Source organism: Antedon bifida, chromosome 6, assembly GCF_963402885.1.
Source record: "Antedon bifida chromosome 6, ecAntBifi1.1, whole genome shotgun sequence".
NCBI classification, from domain to species: Eukaryota; Metazoa; Echinodermata; class Crinoidea; order Comatulida; family Antedonidae; genus Antedon; species Antedon bifida.
The window spans coordinates 10,151,671-10,168,405 of record NC_136231.1 but is presented as its reverse complement, the minus strand read 5'-3'; the positions used below and the strand labels follow the sequence as shown (position 1 = coordinate 10,168,405).

The 16,735-nt window shown below is 32.8% G+C and overlaps 1 protein-coding gene across 2 annotated transcripts; it reads left to right on the top strand.

Moving 5' to 3' along the window:
* The first annotated feature begins 2,611 nt into the window (after window positions 1–2,611).
* LOC144845356 (very low-density lipoprotein receptor-like) lies at window positions 2,612–14,557 on the top strand. Of its 2 annotated transcripts, XM_078702626.1 has the most exons (12): window positions 2,612–2,788; window positions 3,380–3,490; window positions 8,066–8,188; window positions 9,674–9,793; window positions 10,273–10,641; window positions 10,919–11,044; window positions 11,238–11,363; window positions 11,696–12,341; window positions 12,466–12,866; window positions 13,166–13,556; window positions 13,851–13,986; window positions 14,487–14,557. In XM_078702626.1, exons 1-12 carry the CDS (start codon window positions 2,716–2,718, stop codon window positions 14,502–14,504), a joined length of 2,640 nt encoding a protein of 879 aa, XP_078558752.1. In that variant the 5' UTR covers window positions 2,612–2,715; the 3' UTR covers window positions 14,505–14,557. The 2 variants fall into 2 exon arrangements, with proteins under 2 accessions (XP_078558752.1, XP_078558753.1); XM_078702627.1 differs by lacking the exons at window positions 2,612–2,788; window positions 3,380–3,490 and adding an exon at window positions 6,682–7,214.
* Window positions 14,558–16,735: the final 2,178 nt, after the last annotated feature.

Genomic DNA, 16,735 nt, shown 5'->3' with positions numbered 1-16,735 from the left:
ACACTACACCCTAACTTTACATTAAGGATGGAAATAACCTTTTATCACCACGTAAGCAAAATGATAACTTTCGTCATTTTATAAAATGGCCAGTCGAATTTAAAAAGTAATATTTTCATCTCATTTTACATAGTTTATCACATTCACATGTGCCAGATTGCTTAGGTGATTATCTTCATCTTTCATTTTGATGACGTCATTAATTAAAAAAAATTAGAATAGAAATAGGTCCCGTAATGTTACCTATGCTATATATAACCATGGAGGAATTATTTCCATGATGACATATAGGCCCTCACGCGGACGACCAACATTACGTTTGATTCCATGCCAATCACAACCTCACAACTGATCGGTAATAGGCCTACTTGGAGAAATTGCCTGCGCACAACGGGAAAACATATTCAAACACGGCGCACAAAAACATTTGCAGTAAGAAAAAAACTAATGCTCCAACAGCCTCCCTCATATGTGAGACAGATGTTAGAAATAATCATGATTCAATTTAATAAGTGGGGAGATCAAATATGTTACAAGTTGTAACAACAAATTTATTTAGTTTGAAAATGTGTTGCACGGTGTGCGTTAACGCGGTTAACCCGAACTGTCACAAGTTTTTGTTTTATCCGAACACACAGTCTAAAGTAAAAAAGATTTGTTTATTTCCTGAGTCTCGATGACTCAATACAAACCTGTCGTTAGAATTACTTATAATAATCTTTTTATTGTCCGAATGGTATATACATGTATATAATACGACCAGGAGTTTTAAATTTAAACAGAGAAACTATTTAAATTATAATTTGAAGCCACAACGAAACGTTACTATACGTTGTGCGTATCAATAATGTAATGTTTTTATGATAAATTTTAGTTTTGATACCATATATCCTTAAAAAATGAATTACTGATGTACCGTACATTGATGCAATCATTTTGATATTTATTCATGATCTGTTTGAAGAAATAAAATTGGGAAGAACACATAACGCCACACAACCATTCAAACACATTTGAATATTAAGATCAGATATCATCCCGTTTAGCTGAAAGAAAGTTAACTGCCAAGACAAGACAATATTATTATTATTATTCTTTTAAACTATTCTAAAATCTCATTGAAAAAGAAAGAAAATCTCCTCTTCCTCAAGGCCGTCCAAACTGTCATTTAATATTACGAATAGGTTAAATTAAAACACTTATTTACAGTTAATTAATCATGCTGTACCTTCGTTCAGCAAAATTACTCAGTTGTTTGTGTTTTAAATTAAGAGAGAACAAACTTCTTTCGATCTTATTTCGTTCGAGAACCATGCAATGTGTCATTCCTTCCAGTTAATTTTTTTCTGATTGGATATTATTATATGGCATGATGACAAATATTATCTGTCACACAGATTCTTGTGAATGAGCAGTTTTTTTAATGGACAAACAAATTCACCTCACCTTTTGCCACAGGGTCAAAATCAAAGCATGAATAAATGACTATTGGTTGATAATTCATCCATGGCTGATCTTATCTTAAAACTGTACACCTCATTGTATATTAACTAACTATAGGGTGATGAAAATTGTTTATAATTGTGTGAAATTTTCACACCTTTTAATATGCTAACATTCTGCCATGACTGACGATTTATTAGTGTTACCATCTCATACTGTAGTGTAGGCCTTAGGACATGGAGGAAAAAATATGGATGGTGGTATGGTCGATTTACAAAATCTTTCTGTGCGAAATTTCGATTCGTCAACTCAATAAATCTATCTTAAGAACCTATAATAAAAAGAACAATATAAATTTATTTAAATCAATGCATATAACCTTTTAATTGGTCATAGTGACGAATTAAATTTGTTTATCATATATTTTCTCTTTCTATTCTTATTACGAGTAGTTAGTACGGTATTTTACTGTAGAGTAACTGCAATGTCATTATCAATATTAGTGTTACTGTTAGTTACATTACAGTCAGTAGTCTATTTCTTCTGGCTAACATTCTAGGCCTGTGTCGTGTAGCCTCTACACAAATAATTATATGCAGTAGAACTATAAATGTCGTTTACTTTTTGCTTCCTCTAGGCCTAAATAAAATTCTGTTGAAAATTCTACCTCTACCCATGTAGGTTGTACCTCCATGCTCTATCATACAGTAATTTTGACAACAGAAATTATATTATTATATATGTGCGTCAATGAAAACAATGTTCTAATCATGTGACAATTACTACTACTACACAACACACACACGGCGAGAGAGAGACGCGGGTGTATAGAAACGTGACGTGTAAACAACGCGTCGTGTGTGTGTGTAGGATAGTAAATATTTTGGCTATTCCAACAGCTGTTTCTTCTCCCTCTTAAATGTAAAATGTTTAAAACGGAGTCTAAAATCACCTTACAATATGTTTTAAACTGTACTCTGTACTTTATTATGTTTATATGATATAGTATTGTTCGTATAATTTTGTAAGAAACATAGCTACATGAGGTAGGTTAATAATTATAATATCAGTCAGTCGCCATTTCTTGGCACTCATTCAAAAATTAATCTCCTGATGTGACGTCATTTCCATAGTTGTGTGCCTTTTTTATTATCAGAGCAGCAGCAGATGAAAAACGCCCGCCGAAGAGAATACACACGAAGTACACTCCGGAATACCTTTTGAAATTACTCCAGACATTTTTACACGGATTTATACACAGTTCTTTAGGAAATGGTTTCTTCATTACGACTGAATGTGCTGTTACTATTTAGTTTACACTGCTTAATGTTTGAATATGTTTTAGGTAAGTAATATATGTTTGAAGTTGTTAAACGTGGCAAGAAAGTTGGGCACATGCTTGAATGAAATGCCGGGCGGCGGTGGTGTGATCGGAAAACATGGCGTGATCTCAAGCAAAAAGTACCTGCAACAAGCATCCATTCATGCAACAGTAATGTTAATAATATTTAGCCTAAATAAATAGCTAGCATACAGTAGATAATAGATTGATAAAATATACATATGATGTCATAAAACTCATATGATTAACATCCCTCTAATCTAGCCAAATTTAATTGGTGAGTTTAAAAAACCCAAATCGTTTGTTTGTATCCAACTTTAATAACCCACAACCATTTGATCCTCTATAAGAAGCCTAGCCATAATATTGTGCTACACCATGATTTACTGTGAAAATAGTGTCGGATCTCGCGTTTAATTACTAGCCTATTATAATATAGAGGCTAGGACATAATAATAATGTCATATTTTGTCAGTGTTTACTGCAGTTAGGCCTAAAATGACATTTCATTTATTTAGGCCTACAGCACAGGCCGGCGTAGGTGCATAAGTAAACTAGCTGAACAAATTAAAATGTGTTTTTTTTTCAATTTAGGTGGATGTGGCCCTGACCAGTTTCAATGTCGGACAGACAGATGTATACCTGCAGTTTGGAAATGTGATGGTGAAAATGATTGTGGAGATGGATCTGATGAGCAAGATTGTGGTATGCATAAATGCAATTTCCTCATAATTTTTTCATTAAATTATAAATGAATGCCTATTGTGATAATTTTGTATGCGCATTGGTTAAAAGTTTATATTTGATACAAACATTTATAGAAACCAGGACTATATTTCCCTTTTTTCCTGGTTTATAAATGTTGTGGCGCACTGCATGCACTAGACTCTTAAGTCTAATTAAGTGTAGTCTAGAGTAGTAGTAAACTGTAGATTCACCTGATTGGTCAGGCTGAATGATGTATGACCAGCCCTTTTGTAGCTGTGATCTGATTGGTTAATTGCTAACACACCTTCATAATATGCAGCTAGAATTATTTGAAGAATTTTTTTGCCTGAATGGAATGAATGAATGAATTTTACTTTATAAATTCCTTCCAGAAATCAAAATTTACTTCATGAAATTATAAAATTACTGATTATCAATCTAAATAAAGTTAAATTATGCAATTAAGTAAGAATGTGTAGTATGTTACACTTGTTAAATTTACAGAGATAGGTAGGTTTTTAAAAATTAGAATCTGTTTTGTTGTATGTTTTACTGTATACTTTTAAGAGCGTAAAGGTGTAGTTTTAATAAAAAAAAAAAATTAGCAAGATACTATTTTGTTCATGAGTAATACCATGCAATTTTTCCACTGTACAGAGGTCAAAGTATTAATTTCCTCCCAATTTAAGTTGTATTCCAAATGTTTCGAAAGTGATTCTGAATGCTCCTTGTTATGATTAAGATTTTAGCACCCTTATGTTTTTACTATTCTCAATCTGATGATGATAATAATTCTGTACTCTAGGCTAAATGTGAAATGTTATACTTTTTAATATTAATATACATCAAACAGTTAATAAAATTACAGTAGACTCTGCCTAAGTCAAATCTAATGGGACTGGTATAAAAAGTTTGAGTTATGCAAACTTTGACTTACAGATTTGTAAAAAAAATGCTAGGCCCACTCACTAGTTGCGATAGTTTGACTTACAAATAATAATTACACAGTAATATATAGGAAAGATTTTTGACTTCCATAAATATTTTACTTTCTTGATTTTTTTTTACTGTACATGAATTTCGACTGTATATATAACCTGTGTAACTTGATCATTTATTCACTTATTAATTTCAAAAACAGGGTTCTCACCAGCATGTCATTAGTGGAAATCGGCAACCACCATCCCTCTAGAAAATTCCCACCTCCCAAATCCGGAAATCCACCTCCCAAATCCGGAAATCCACCTCCATGGCACTCCCGGGTAACCTCATAATTGATAACTTGTGTTATTCTTGCTTGATGAATCCTTTGAGGTGGAGTCCATCAATTATGGGGGTGTTTAGTATTACGAAGCTATAAACAGTGCTTCTTCGACCAATGTGTAGTCAAAATATTTATTTAGTTAAATCCCTAAATTGATAATTGCGTATTCTTTAATCACGTGACTGATGTACTGTACAGTAATCATCAGCGACGTATTAAAAACACATGATTTAATGCGTTTAATTAATGCTTGCTGTTTATAATGCACATTGTTATAATATCAACTGTGCTATCACATGATTCATAGTGCTATTCGGGTTTACCTTGACGTACAGTGTTGACATGTAAATGTAACAATTGTTTTCATCAAATTGATTCTGAATAGCCATTGACGACATATAGTATAGCGGCTAGCGTGCCTACTGTAAGATAAAAAATACCTATTTTTTTCACAAATTACAACTAGTTTTGAAATGAACATGCTAAACAATAATTGCAAAACCCTTTTTATTTGAAACTAAAGGCACCACACATTATTAAACCAAAAATACAATTTTTTATTTTGCCCTAAAAATATTGATTTTGCGAAAGAAAATGTTGGGCCTTTCGCCAATTTTGCAAAGGCATTTTTGCCTTGGCGTGCTTGTAGCACTGCCACTGTTAATAATATACTGTATGATGACCAAATGAAAAAAAAACACATTTTAGCCATCTTTTCTGAGTGTAGTGCCGGCTATTATCTAGCTACTGTAGCCTAGCCTAAAAGGGGTTTGAGTTTGGTATTCAACCCCAAGGAATCTAACTTTCACTTTTAATTACTGATGCATAACATGTTATACAAATTTCAATTGTGAAGCTATGCTACCAACTAATCAATACCATTTCAACTTCACCACCATTCATTAAATTTAGCATAGAGACTAATTTGCATTATAATGCAGAGTTGTCAATAAAAAAAGTGGTCTGATTATAATGCGTTATTCAAAAGATGAGGGCAGCAAACAGGATAATTAAATCTTACCCAAACAGGTTTTTAGGAAACCACTGGAACGAACACATAATGCAATGCTAATTGCTCTCATGCTACGAAAAGAAGTTAAAGTCCCATTCCCTACATTTTTTAGATCTTATTTTAAGGTAACAAACTACATTAATGTAAAATAAATATTATATAGTCCTATTAAGATAACTTTTTTCATCTTTATTAAATGGTTAAAAATGTGAAAAATAAGGCGATTCTAATAATTTTAGCGGCCCACTATAAATCCTAACATGCATTGAGCGTGGATTGATATTTTTATTTTTCCTCTGTAATTCACCCACTTTTCGATCGATCATGGAGCCAAACGAAATAGAAGACTCCTAACTTTTCAGCGAAAATACTGGGTTTCCCCCAATTTGTACAGAGTCTGTCAAAAACAGAAAGATAATTAATGCAGCAACTATACAACGTCAGACTATGCCTATAGCTCGTTTCTGATGTTCGTACGTTACCGATGTTTACCAGCTAGGCCTACAAAACTAAGCCTAGCTAGGCTAAGCCTAAAGACAGCCAATGAGAGGACATTCACCGTTTCTCTCTTTTTATCATAATTTACCATGTAATAAAACGTACATGTAAGGCAAGAAATGACCTGGTTTAATGTTTTTAAAGTAATATATATGCATTATTTTTACAAAACGTCACAAATTGTAGGGAATGGGTCTATAAATAATAATTAATTCCTTTACCTACTGTAGTATCAAAAGTCATGTTACTGTACCTGTCAGTTGATGCTTGTTTCGCGATAACTAATATAATGATTAAATTCTAAAAATGTTGATGGTAGGTATGGTTTAAGAGTCATGTCTTTTAAATACAAAGTTGGATTTAATTATCTAATTATTTGAGCTAATAATATTAGTGTGGGTAGATTTTATTTACTAATAATACAGCTTAAAAGGAAGTAGTCATCTAAAATTTCTTTGATATGTTTAGTTTTCACCCATTCATAGTCTTACTATGAGCCAAGGTTGATGATTGGTTGTCTTATAGTCAGACCATTGCGATAACCAATCACAACCTGTGAGGTGATGCAGTATTTTTGTGTGTGAAGTGAACCATGACCATGGTAGAGATAGGTGTAGTAGGCGATGCCAATAAGAATGTAGAATGTAAATACAAAATCCTGTTGCTATATAGAAGGGATCACTGATGCATTTCAGTCGTGATATTGGTAGCGGATAAGCAAGTTTTGATTTTTGTTTCTTTTAACCTTGATTTTGTACCACAAGCAATATTGCCAAAGATGTCTACCAAGGAATACTTGTTATTTGTGTCAATTTTAGTTTGTGTTAGTAGTCTTAGCATCAATAAACATATCGACAAAGAAGTGCCTAATACTAGAGTTGAGCGAGGAATTTTGTCTCATCGTATTCCCCGTGTAATTCCAGGCAGAAGAAAACTTCCATTTTTATGTAAGATATCTGGATGCGTTTTTTGTTTTTGAGTAGATGATTTGCGACTATTAAGTATTAAGCTTATATGGTATACTTAGTTACATTTATATTTAAATGATCGCTGTTATTTTAAATGTTGTTTTTATAGATTTTAAAAAGTTTTAAAATAGTCTATTGCTAAAAGAATTTTGTTGAAGTTAGTTACCTCACTAAATCAGCATTACTTGTGTAGTCAAGCTGCAGTGAGTTAGTACAATTTCTATGCATAAATATGATGAATACATGCGGGTGTTTTCAGTGTTTGTTTTGGACGTGACACAATAAAGGCTTTCTTCTAGACTATAGAATTTTCTTTCAACAGTGGGAGAAAAGACACGCTGAAAGGAAAATTGTATTCTTGGTAAATTGGCAAAGCTTAACCTTTTCTGGTTTTATATTTGAATACCTTACATATTTAAGGGAAATTATTATATAGTTGTTTTGTTTGACTAGCAATCTTTTATGGATTTGTTAAGTGCTTTATCAAACTGTGTATATTTACAATAAATAGAAGGGATATGATATCTTGCTAACAAAACAGGAACAAGATTACGATAGTACTTTATTGACTTGGTCCATGGTAAACAAATTAGGCCTTGCCTTTTGAGGTGAGTGAGTGAGATCACTCACCTACTGCCCTGTCCAAAATGTGCTTTACAACACACTTAAAATTTGGTAAACTTCTACTACACACCAAAATACAAACAGCAAACCCCTGAATGTATTGAGGAGTGCAATTTGTACTGTAGCACACCTACTGTACAATTTTCAAAAGACAAATCCGAAAAACAATTTTGTATCAATTGTGTATCTTTTTGTTTTACTAACAGTTAAAAATACATGCAGTGCGACAGAGTTTACTTGTAGCAATCAGGAATGTATTCCAAGCAGATGGCAATGTGATGGAGACCCTGACTGTAATGACCAGTCTGATGAAAATTCCAAAATATGTCGTAAGTAATTTGGTATTTATTCTGGTCCTCAAACTTGACTGAAAAATGAGGATCATCATACCGGTAGACGATCCCATACTCTTTTAGAATAGCCAAACAAATCAACATTTCGATCAAACGATCAATGATGAATTTGTTCATATTTCGAGCCTATCAGCAGACATTCCAACCCAATTTTATGGCTTGGAATTCGGCTCAACATGATTTTAGATCTGTGGTTTCTCTGTAACTACTTAATTTTTATTAGAAACACATTTATTTATACATAGATTAAAAGTAAAACAAGTACTTTCAAACAAAGCAAAGTTAATTTTGAATGCATATGATTTTTATCAAAGTTCTGTACCACTTATTTTAATTTTGATCCCCTCTGTACGCTTTCATTAGGACACTTAGCTATTTGAAATTGTTAAGATAGAGAATGCATGATTTGTCTTGTTTGTAGTAAACTGCTTTAGAAGTAACTGAACTTTAGTTTCCTTTTTTGATCAGTCATTATGTAAAATGGTATGTCGCAGCCAATAGGCTTGGCTGTATTGTATTGACAAATCAATAAAAATTTGTAACATAATGAAATAGAAACTTAAACTTTGGACTGATGACAAGGTGGTATGATCTTTATAATATGATGCCATAACTCTTGTGTGATAATTTTATTTGTCTTTGTAGTTCAACAATCAATTCTATTAGTATTAGCGCATTAATAATTAATATTGGTAAACAGTGATGAAGCTAGACTATTGAAGCGAGATAGGGAAAATATGTGGGAGAAACATATTTGAAAGTTTAATTAAGAGAGGGAGACGGAGATATTATTACAAAATAATAGATTTTTCTCAGATTTCCTTAGGTTACTTTTTAATTACTTCTGCCATTCTTTAGTATAGTATATGAATGTTTTAAATTGATTTAATTTTATGAACTTGATAATGGTTGTTTAGTAAGGTCATGAAGTAAAGAATTCTTCACTCCATGGTTTAGGTCACGAAGACTTTAAAATAAGGAGTTAACCACTTGTAAAGGTTATGATCCTGTATAGGGGTCACATGGAATTTATTTCAGCATGTCTTGAGGGGTTTAAGGATTTTGTAGTTTAACATCACATTGTTGTGTAATGTATTTATTTAATAATACAAATATAATGACATTCCTTTAAACCATAATATTCATTATTAGAATTGGCATCAACTTAAGGAGTGTACAGTTGGTAAAAAACTTGTTTTTGCCAAGTATGATCAATGTGGTATTTATTAACTTTGTTACACAAGAGACTGGAGTTATGACTCTTAATCTTTTACAGTTCAACATAAAAATGAAGACTAAGCTATTGGTATTAAGAACTAATACATTGTTATTTTGTCATCTACATGTTTAAGGGGCTATAACAACTATTTTTTCTATTGATAATTATTCAATGCATTGCTGCAATTGTATTGTAACCAATACCATAATAATCTCTACATTTGTGTATTTTAATTTTTGTAGAAGCAAGAACTTGTAGACCAGACCAATTTAGTTGTGGGGAAGGTAGCATTTGTATTCCTGCAACATGGCAATGTGATCGTGACCCAGATTGTGACAATGGTGCCGATGAAGCTAACTGTGGTAAGCAACATTTCTATGGTCCTGTTTCTGCTGAGAAAATATAGCTGATTAATATTAAACTGTGTGAATAAATTAACCCCAATTTCTTGACAGCAGTTTCAATAACCGGTTAAATGGCAGCCTGAAAATAACGGTTAAAACATCCCAATTGATTCAATGTTAAAACACCATTTAACCGGTTATCACTGTGCAACTTTTAGCTGCAACGCAAAATAACGGTTACTATTGAAAACTGTAGTATCTTGAACATTTTACCCTCAGATTGCATTGCATTTTGGGTAATGTTAACATTATTATTAACAACCAACCACACAGTTTAATTGGGAGCAGAATTTAAGCAAAAATGCGGTTTATTCAGCGCTATGCAGTAGAAACATACCCTATCAAGTGTTTATCGCCCTCTTAATATATAACTTGCAGAAATTGTAGTTTTACTAAAAGTCCCTTTCTTAAAATCTAAAGTATAAATTTATATTTAGATGCTGTAACATGTACTGCTGATGAATTCACCTGTTCAAATGGAAAATGTATCACAAATCGTTGGGTGTGTGACCTAGACGATGATTGTGGTGATAACAGCGATGAACTGTCTTGCCCTCCAATCACATGTGCACCAAATGAATTCATGTGCAATAACTCCCATTGCATTCCTGAACGATGGAAGTGTGATGCAGACTATGATTGTCCTGACCTGTCCGATGAATCCAGCGACCAATGTACCCCAACGCCACACCACAGCCATTGTTCAAATCGCGAGTTTGAATGTAATAATGGGGAATGCATTCACACAAGTTGGAAATGCGATGGAGGACGTGACTGCACCGATGGTTCTGATGAAAGTGGATGTCGTAAGTGTGCATTTTATTGTATTAAACAATATTTTGGTATAATAAAAACATAGTAAAAATAGCATTGGCATTAATGAGGTTAATTGAGTGGCCAATGTGAACAGACAAAAGAGCGCTGTTTGATGGTAGCTTTATGACACTTCAGGGGAAAAGAAAGTTGTGCAAAATTCAGCCCTGTAGGTTCTTCTCCCACATTTAGATTTTGCTGTCCTAAACAAGTCATTTTTTGTTATGGAAATGTTAAGTCTTATTAAAAATGTGTTTCTTTTATAAACAGCTGTGGTCACGTGTTATGAAACACAGTTTACCTGTACTAATGGAGAATGTATTGATGGAATCCGTGAATGTGATGGACACGCTGATTGCACAGATAATTCCGATGAACATGCTTCATGTCCTGCTGGTAAGTAAATCACTACATTTCTACTTTCTACTTTTCTACTGCCAATTGGAAGGTGCAAATTAGTTCAAATATCAATAACGAAGATGTATGGTAGGATGATGGGAAACGTCTCCGACACAGTTACATTTTACTTATTTTCTGTCATATTTTGGATAGCATACTTCAACAATTAATTTAAAATTCTTTTTTACAGCTCCTAAAGAATGCAATACAAATGATGATTTCCGTTGCAACAATGGCAAATGTATAAATGCGGCCAAGACTTGCAATGGTCAGCCAGACTGTGGCGATGGATCAGATGAAGATCCCTCTAAGTGTAGTAAGTTTTTCTGTTTAGCCATTCAATATAACTATATCTCCTTAGGTTGAGAACAAAAAATGGCAACTGCCAGTTTTGCGACTATAGCGTGGGTTACATGATATGGAGTGCATTCTATGATATTATGCATGTTTATTCTTGTTATCATTTGAAGGTAGTGATATGTATCAATATTCATCCAATGGAACAGCAATTTTCATTTGAAAAATAAAATGTTCTATTTTCACCTTGAAAATATTTGTGCCATTGCACTCGTAAACATTAATTATTTATATATTTCTAAATTGAAAGAGAATTTTCTATTTAACAGTATACTATTATTTTATTTACAGATGTTGATGAATGTAGCACAAATACACACAATTGTAGCAACAGTGCCATTTGCCATGACTTAAACATTGGCTTTTACTGTTCCTGCCCTTCTGGTTTTAAGTTGAATGAGGTGAACCAGTGTATAGATATTGATGAATGTAAGCAATTTAATCCAAAGGTTTGCAGCCAAGAATGCACTAACCTTAATGGTGGCTATAAATGTTTCTGCAAGCCGGGTTATTTTCTTGAACACGATTCATACTGCCGAGCAATCGGTCCTGACCCACTGGTCATCTTTGCAAACCGTGTTGATTTACGTGAATATGACCCGAGAAAGAAGGAATACAGAATGATTGTGGACCATCAGAGAAGTGCTGTTGCTCTTGATTATGACATAAAGAATGAACAAGTTTACTGGACCGACGTGAACCTTGAACAGATCTTCCGTACCAACATCAATGGCAGCGGTGAACCTGAACCTGTTATCACTGTAGCCAACACACCAGATGGCATCTGTATTGACTGGGTATACCGAAATATGTATTGGACAGATGCTGGTACCAACACCATTGAAGTAGCAAGTCTTGAAGATCCCAGCAAACGTGCCATTCTGATTTCTGAACATCTAGATGAGCCTAGAGCTATCACTATTGACCCAAGAGTAGGGTAAGTAAATGTGTTTACAATGAAAATGTTTTTGCCAACAATAAACGATTACATATATTTCTTACATTTGGTAATTTAATTTTTAAAATGGATATGAAATATAGTATATTTGATACATTTGCAGGTACATGTTCTGGTCTGATTGGGGACAAGCAGCAAAGATTGAACGAGCAGGAATGAATGGACAACACAGGGTAACTCTTATTGACACAGACATTGACTGGCCGAATGGTCTTGCTTCTGATCTTGTACAAGATCTTCTCTTCTGGGTTGATGCTAAAAGACATACACTAAACAGTATGGACTACAATGGCCAAGCAAGACGCATCATCCTTCAATCCGATACTATTTTACCGCATCCATTTGCAATTACTGTATTTGAAGACTATGTCTACTGGACTGATTGGCAGAAGGAGAGCATTATTAGAGCTAATAAATTCAATGGTGGAAACCGAACCACTCTTGTTGAAAGACTCTACTCACCAATGGATATCCAGATATATCATCCACAAAAACAAATAGATGGTAAGATATATTGCTCTAAACAAAATAATTGCATTACTAAAACATGGTATGATTCGTTGCATAAGGTTTGAATCTTAAAGTAATCAAAATTCATATTGCAATTTAATCATTTTATTATTATATATAGTAAGGTTTCTTATTTTGATGTTTTATATTTTTATAATGTCTTATCAATTATGCAAATATTGTGGTTTATTTATGGCCATTTATAATAATTATTGCAAATAATAATAATTTGAGATAATTATTTTGTGTACTATAGTATAATGATCGCTAAAGAGGGTTTGTTTTTTTAACAGGTATTGTTAACTTATGTGAAGGACATAACGGTGGATGTTCTGACCTCTGTGTAGCTGCTCCTAAAATCAGCGAGGGTTCGGCTAAATATTCATGTCTTTGTCCTTCTAACTCTTCACTCACATCTGATCTTCGAACATGTCATGGCTCTGAAAAGAATCCATTAACACCACCACCTGTTACCACAAGTGTGCCATCTATTACCACACTGAGCAACGAGATTGACAACAAAGTAACCAATAAAAACAACAACCATGAAAATGAGGTGTCCAATAATGATAGATTGGAAGACAAGGGACGACATACAGGTCCATCCGTCATTATAAGTGGAGTGGTTGGCGGTCTGGTTTTCATCATTATAGTTGTCATCATTATAGCTTTCGTAGGGTGGAGGTATGTACACTTTTTCAAACAAAGGCAATATCTAACAGGATACTGAGCTCTGGAGATCAAATGATTTATCTGTGGCTGCGACATGATCAGTTCCACACTGCAGACACTGCGCGCCGCGGAAAATATGCACATTGTACCCTACTGTTGGGTTTTTGTCGCAGCCAGACATAAGATCAGGCAAGCCCTCATGTCCAAACTAATTACGGTCTACCTTTTACTTGTTTTTTATGTTTACAGTTTCCTGTATCATTTGGTTTTAAAGCCAATTTTGTTTACATTTAATTTTTCCTTTAGGTATTTAAGCTCTAAGAATAGAAGAAAGTCAATGAACTTTGATAATCCAGTATACAGAAAAACAACTGAAGATGATCAACAACTATTTTTACACCATCCAGAAAAATATGAACACAATCCTGGCCAATATTTACCTGTAAGTATTATATTGTTATATTTAAAAAATATTTCGCCTGTTTGATTCTAATTGCATGTAAATGCAATTAATACTTTTACAAAAGTATAAATTATCATGAAAGGAACCATTCAATTTAGAGATGCAACTAGAAAGAAGAATTGTTTTGACTACACTGTGGCTGAGGCATGTGTGCTTAAATATTGAATACCCACATACTTAATATACCTAATATATGTTTGCCAAAAATATTCCAGTCAGTAGGCGGATGTGTTTTTTTTTTGACGAGCTAAATACATAGGCTTAGGCTTTTTTTAACCTTTTAAATTTGTTTAGCCCTTATTAATATGCCTGACATGGATGTCGCCACAGCACGAAACGCCTGTCCACTGCCAGATAGCAAACAGCCCTGTGAATCATGTGGTAGCACAGTTGATGATGTGAACTCTATAGTTAGATGATAACATATGCCTAAATAATTGTTTTTGTATTTAAACATGCACATTTTCTTTTTCTTCCAGATAAAAACAATGGCATAACAAGACCTTTATGTAGATATAGAAATATAATATGTTGAGTATTAATGATGGGAGTCTAGTAATAATGATAAACCAGAAAAAATGTAAGCAAGTGTCAGCCACCAATTATATTGATGAAGTGCCATTAAATGTAATGTTTAGCCTTGGTTGTCTATTATTATACAGGGTATAGCTTATTGTTACAGAGTGAATGTTAAACATTAGGCATTTCTGTGAAAAGCTCCTGAACATTGATAACCCTTGAGATGCAGCTCCATTTTGTATATGTATTTTTGTAAGTGCAAATTATTAGATTGTTTTCTGTTCCATCAATATTTAGTTTCTTGTTAAAAACAAATAAAACAAAATATTGTAAAAACTATTCATTTAACTGATGATTAAAAGAGGGCAAACACAGCACAGGAGTAATTAATATTATTATAATAATGATTAATATACATTTAAAAACAAAAGACAAAAAAAATCATAAAAATGGTGAAAACTTGTTTAAAAAAAAGCAATTTTGGTACAAGGTGCTGGTAAGGATTGTAAATATGAGTGGCGCATATACCTTGTGTGATAGAGTGTGTGATGGTGTTGTATATTTAGTGTTTCAGATGTATGATTTCCGAATTAATTGATATGCAAGTCTGTGAGAAATATTGAGAATTTAGTTTTTGGATGAGTGTTGAAATAAAGCTTGAATGTACAGAAATTGATACAAATTGTAAATATTTAATAACTCATTCATTGTAAGCTTTTGTAAAATTATTTATTTCCTCAACGTCATGTGAAGTTTATCCCCATATCTATAATTTTAACTTTGGGTAAAAAACCTATTGCTATTGAAGCTCTTGCTATCCAGTTATTCCAGAATGTAACATATTTTTCATGTAACGTATCAAGACTAATTTACTAGTTTCTGTAAAGTACTAAAAAAAAATTATTTATTTGATATGTTGTAAATTAAATGTAAAATATTAAGTTGATTTATGGCAGTTAATAGTAAGTACAAGTAGAGCATAAAAATATTGTTTACTGTATATAAGCAGAGAAATATATCTTTGTATTGGATTTATTTGTTTTTGTGTGAAAATGTTTACTAGGGACAAAATGAAAAAAGGAAAGTTATATTGTACTTGAATACAGCATGATGTCGAGTTATAAAATGAGACTGAAATCAAATGTAAAGACATTCAAAAATTTAGCTTTTATTTCTACTACTGCCAAGAAAGAGTAGAAGTTTAACATTTGGTGACAAAATTAAACTTGGTATACTATAGATGAAATAATATTAAAGTTGTACCATTGTTAAAGTATTCTACTACTGTGTAGTGGTTTGTGTTGCAGTTGACAGTTCTACCTATATGTTAAAACACTGTAAATTATGTATTTGTGACTGTTGTAAAAATGTTTCAGTTGTATCTTCTCAGAAAAAATATAATAGATACAAATTGTTTTGTTATTAATTATTAGTACCCTTGTTGATATTTCCAATTAATAAAAAACAAATTATCCTGCACAATATTTGTCTTGTGCTTCCTTATTTCAGTTTTGTTTACAATTTTGTATGCTCACAAGATTCATTGGAAATGAAGGCTCTCGGTATGGTTTCTCAGAACCATACAGTATAAAGTATGACATTCCCATTAGAACATCCTTCCAAAATACGCAGAATTATTTTTCAAAATACGTAAACTTGAGGGCACTAAACCAATCCATAATACGCGAGTCTTTCTTTCCAGTGAGAAATTGCGTATTTAGGACAGAGCCATATATATAAAGAGTTACGACATTGAAAATTAGAAGCCATTTTTGTGTCAAAGAATTCGCACGCTGAGGGCGCGCGCGTCTATTTTGTATAGCGTTTTCCTGTAGTTCATGCATTATTTTTAGATTTTTTTTGTCTATGAAATAACGCTTATATTCCGTTTTTATTTTAGTAATTAATTTTATTAATGGTATTAATTTGGTAACATATATATATTGTGTCTATAATAACAAAAGAATAAATGCTAGGGCCTACATGCAAGTCAGGATACATCAAGCTTGAACCAATACAAAAAACACACAAATTCACCCCTCTTTTTATACAGTATATGGCTCTCTGTGTGTTTTTGACACAAACTTTCAGAGACTCGTTCATCCTTTCATTTGTAATAATTTGCCTTTATTATTTTAATATTGTCCATACCCTATTCCATATATTAACAAATATATCCACGACACTTTATTATTTTATTTAGTCATCA

Excerpts from the sequence above, each read along its gene's own strand:
- LOC144845356 (XM_078702626.1), top strand. The coding sequence starts at position 2,716 with ATGGTTTCTTCATTACGACTGAATGTGCTGTTACTATTTAGTTTACAC. Across the intron at positions 3,491-8,065 it reads ATCTGATGAGCAAGATTGTG|TTAAAAATACATGCAGTGCG; the intron begins GTATGCATAAAT and ends TTTTACTAACAG. Across the intron at positions 11,364-11,695 it reads TGAAGATCCCTCTAAGTGTA|ATGTTGATGAATGTAGCACA; the intron begins GTAAGTTTTTCT and ends TTTTATTTACAG.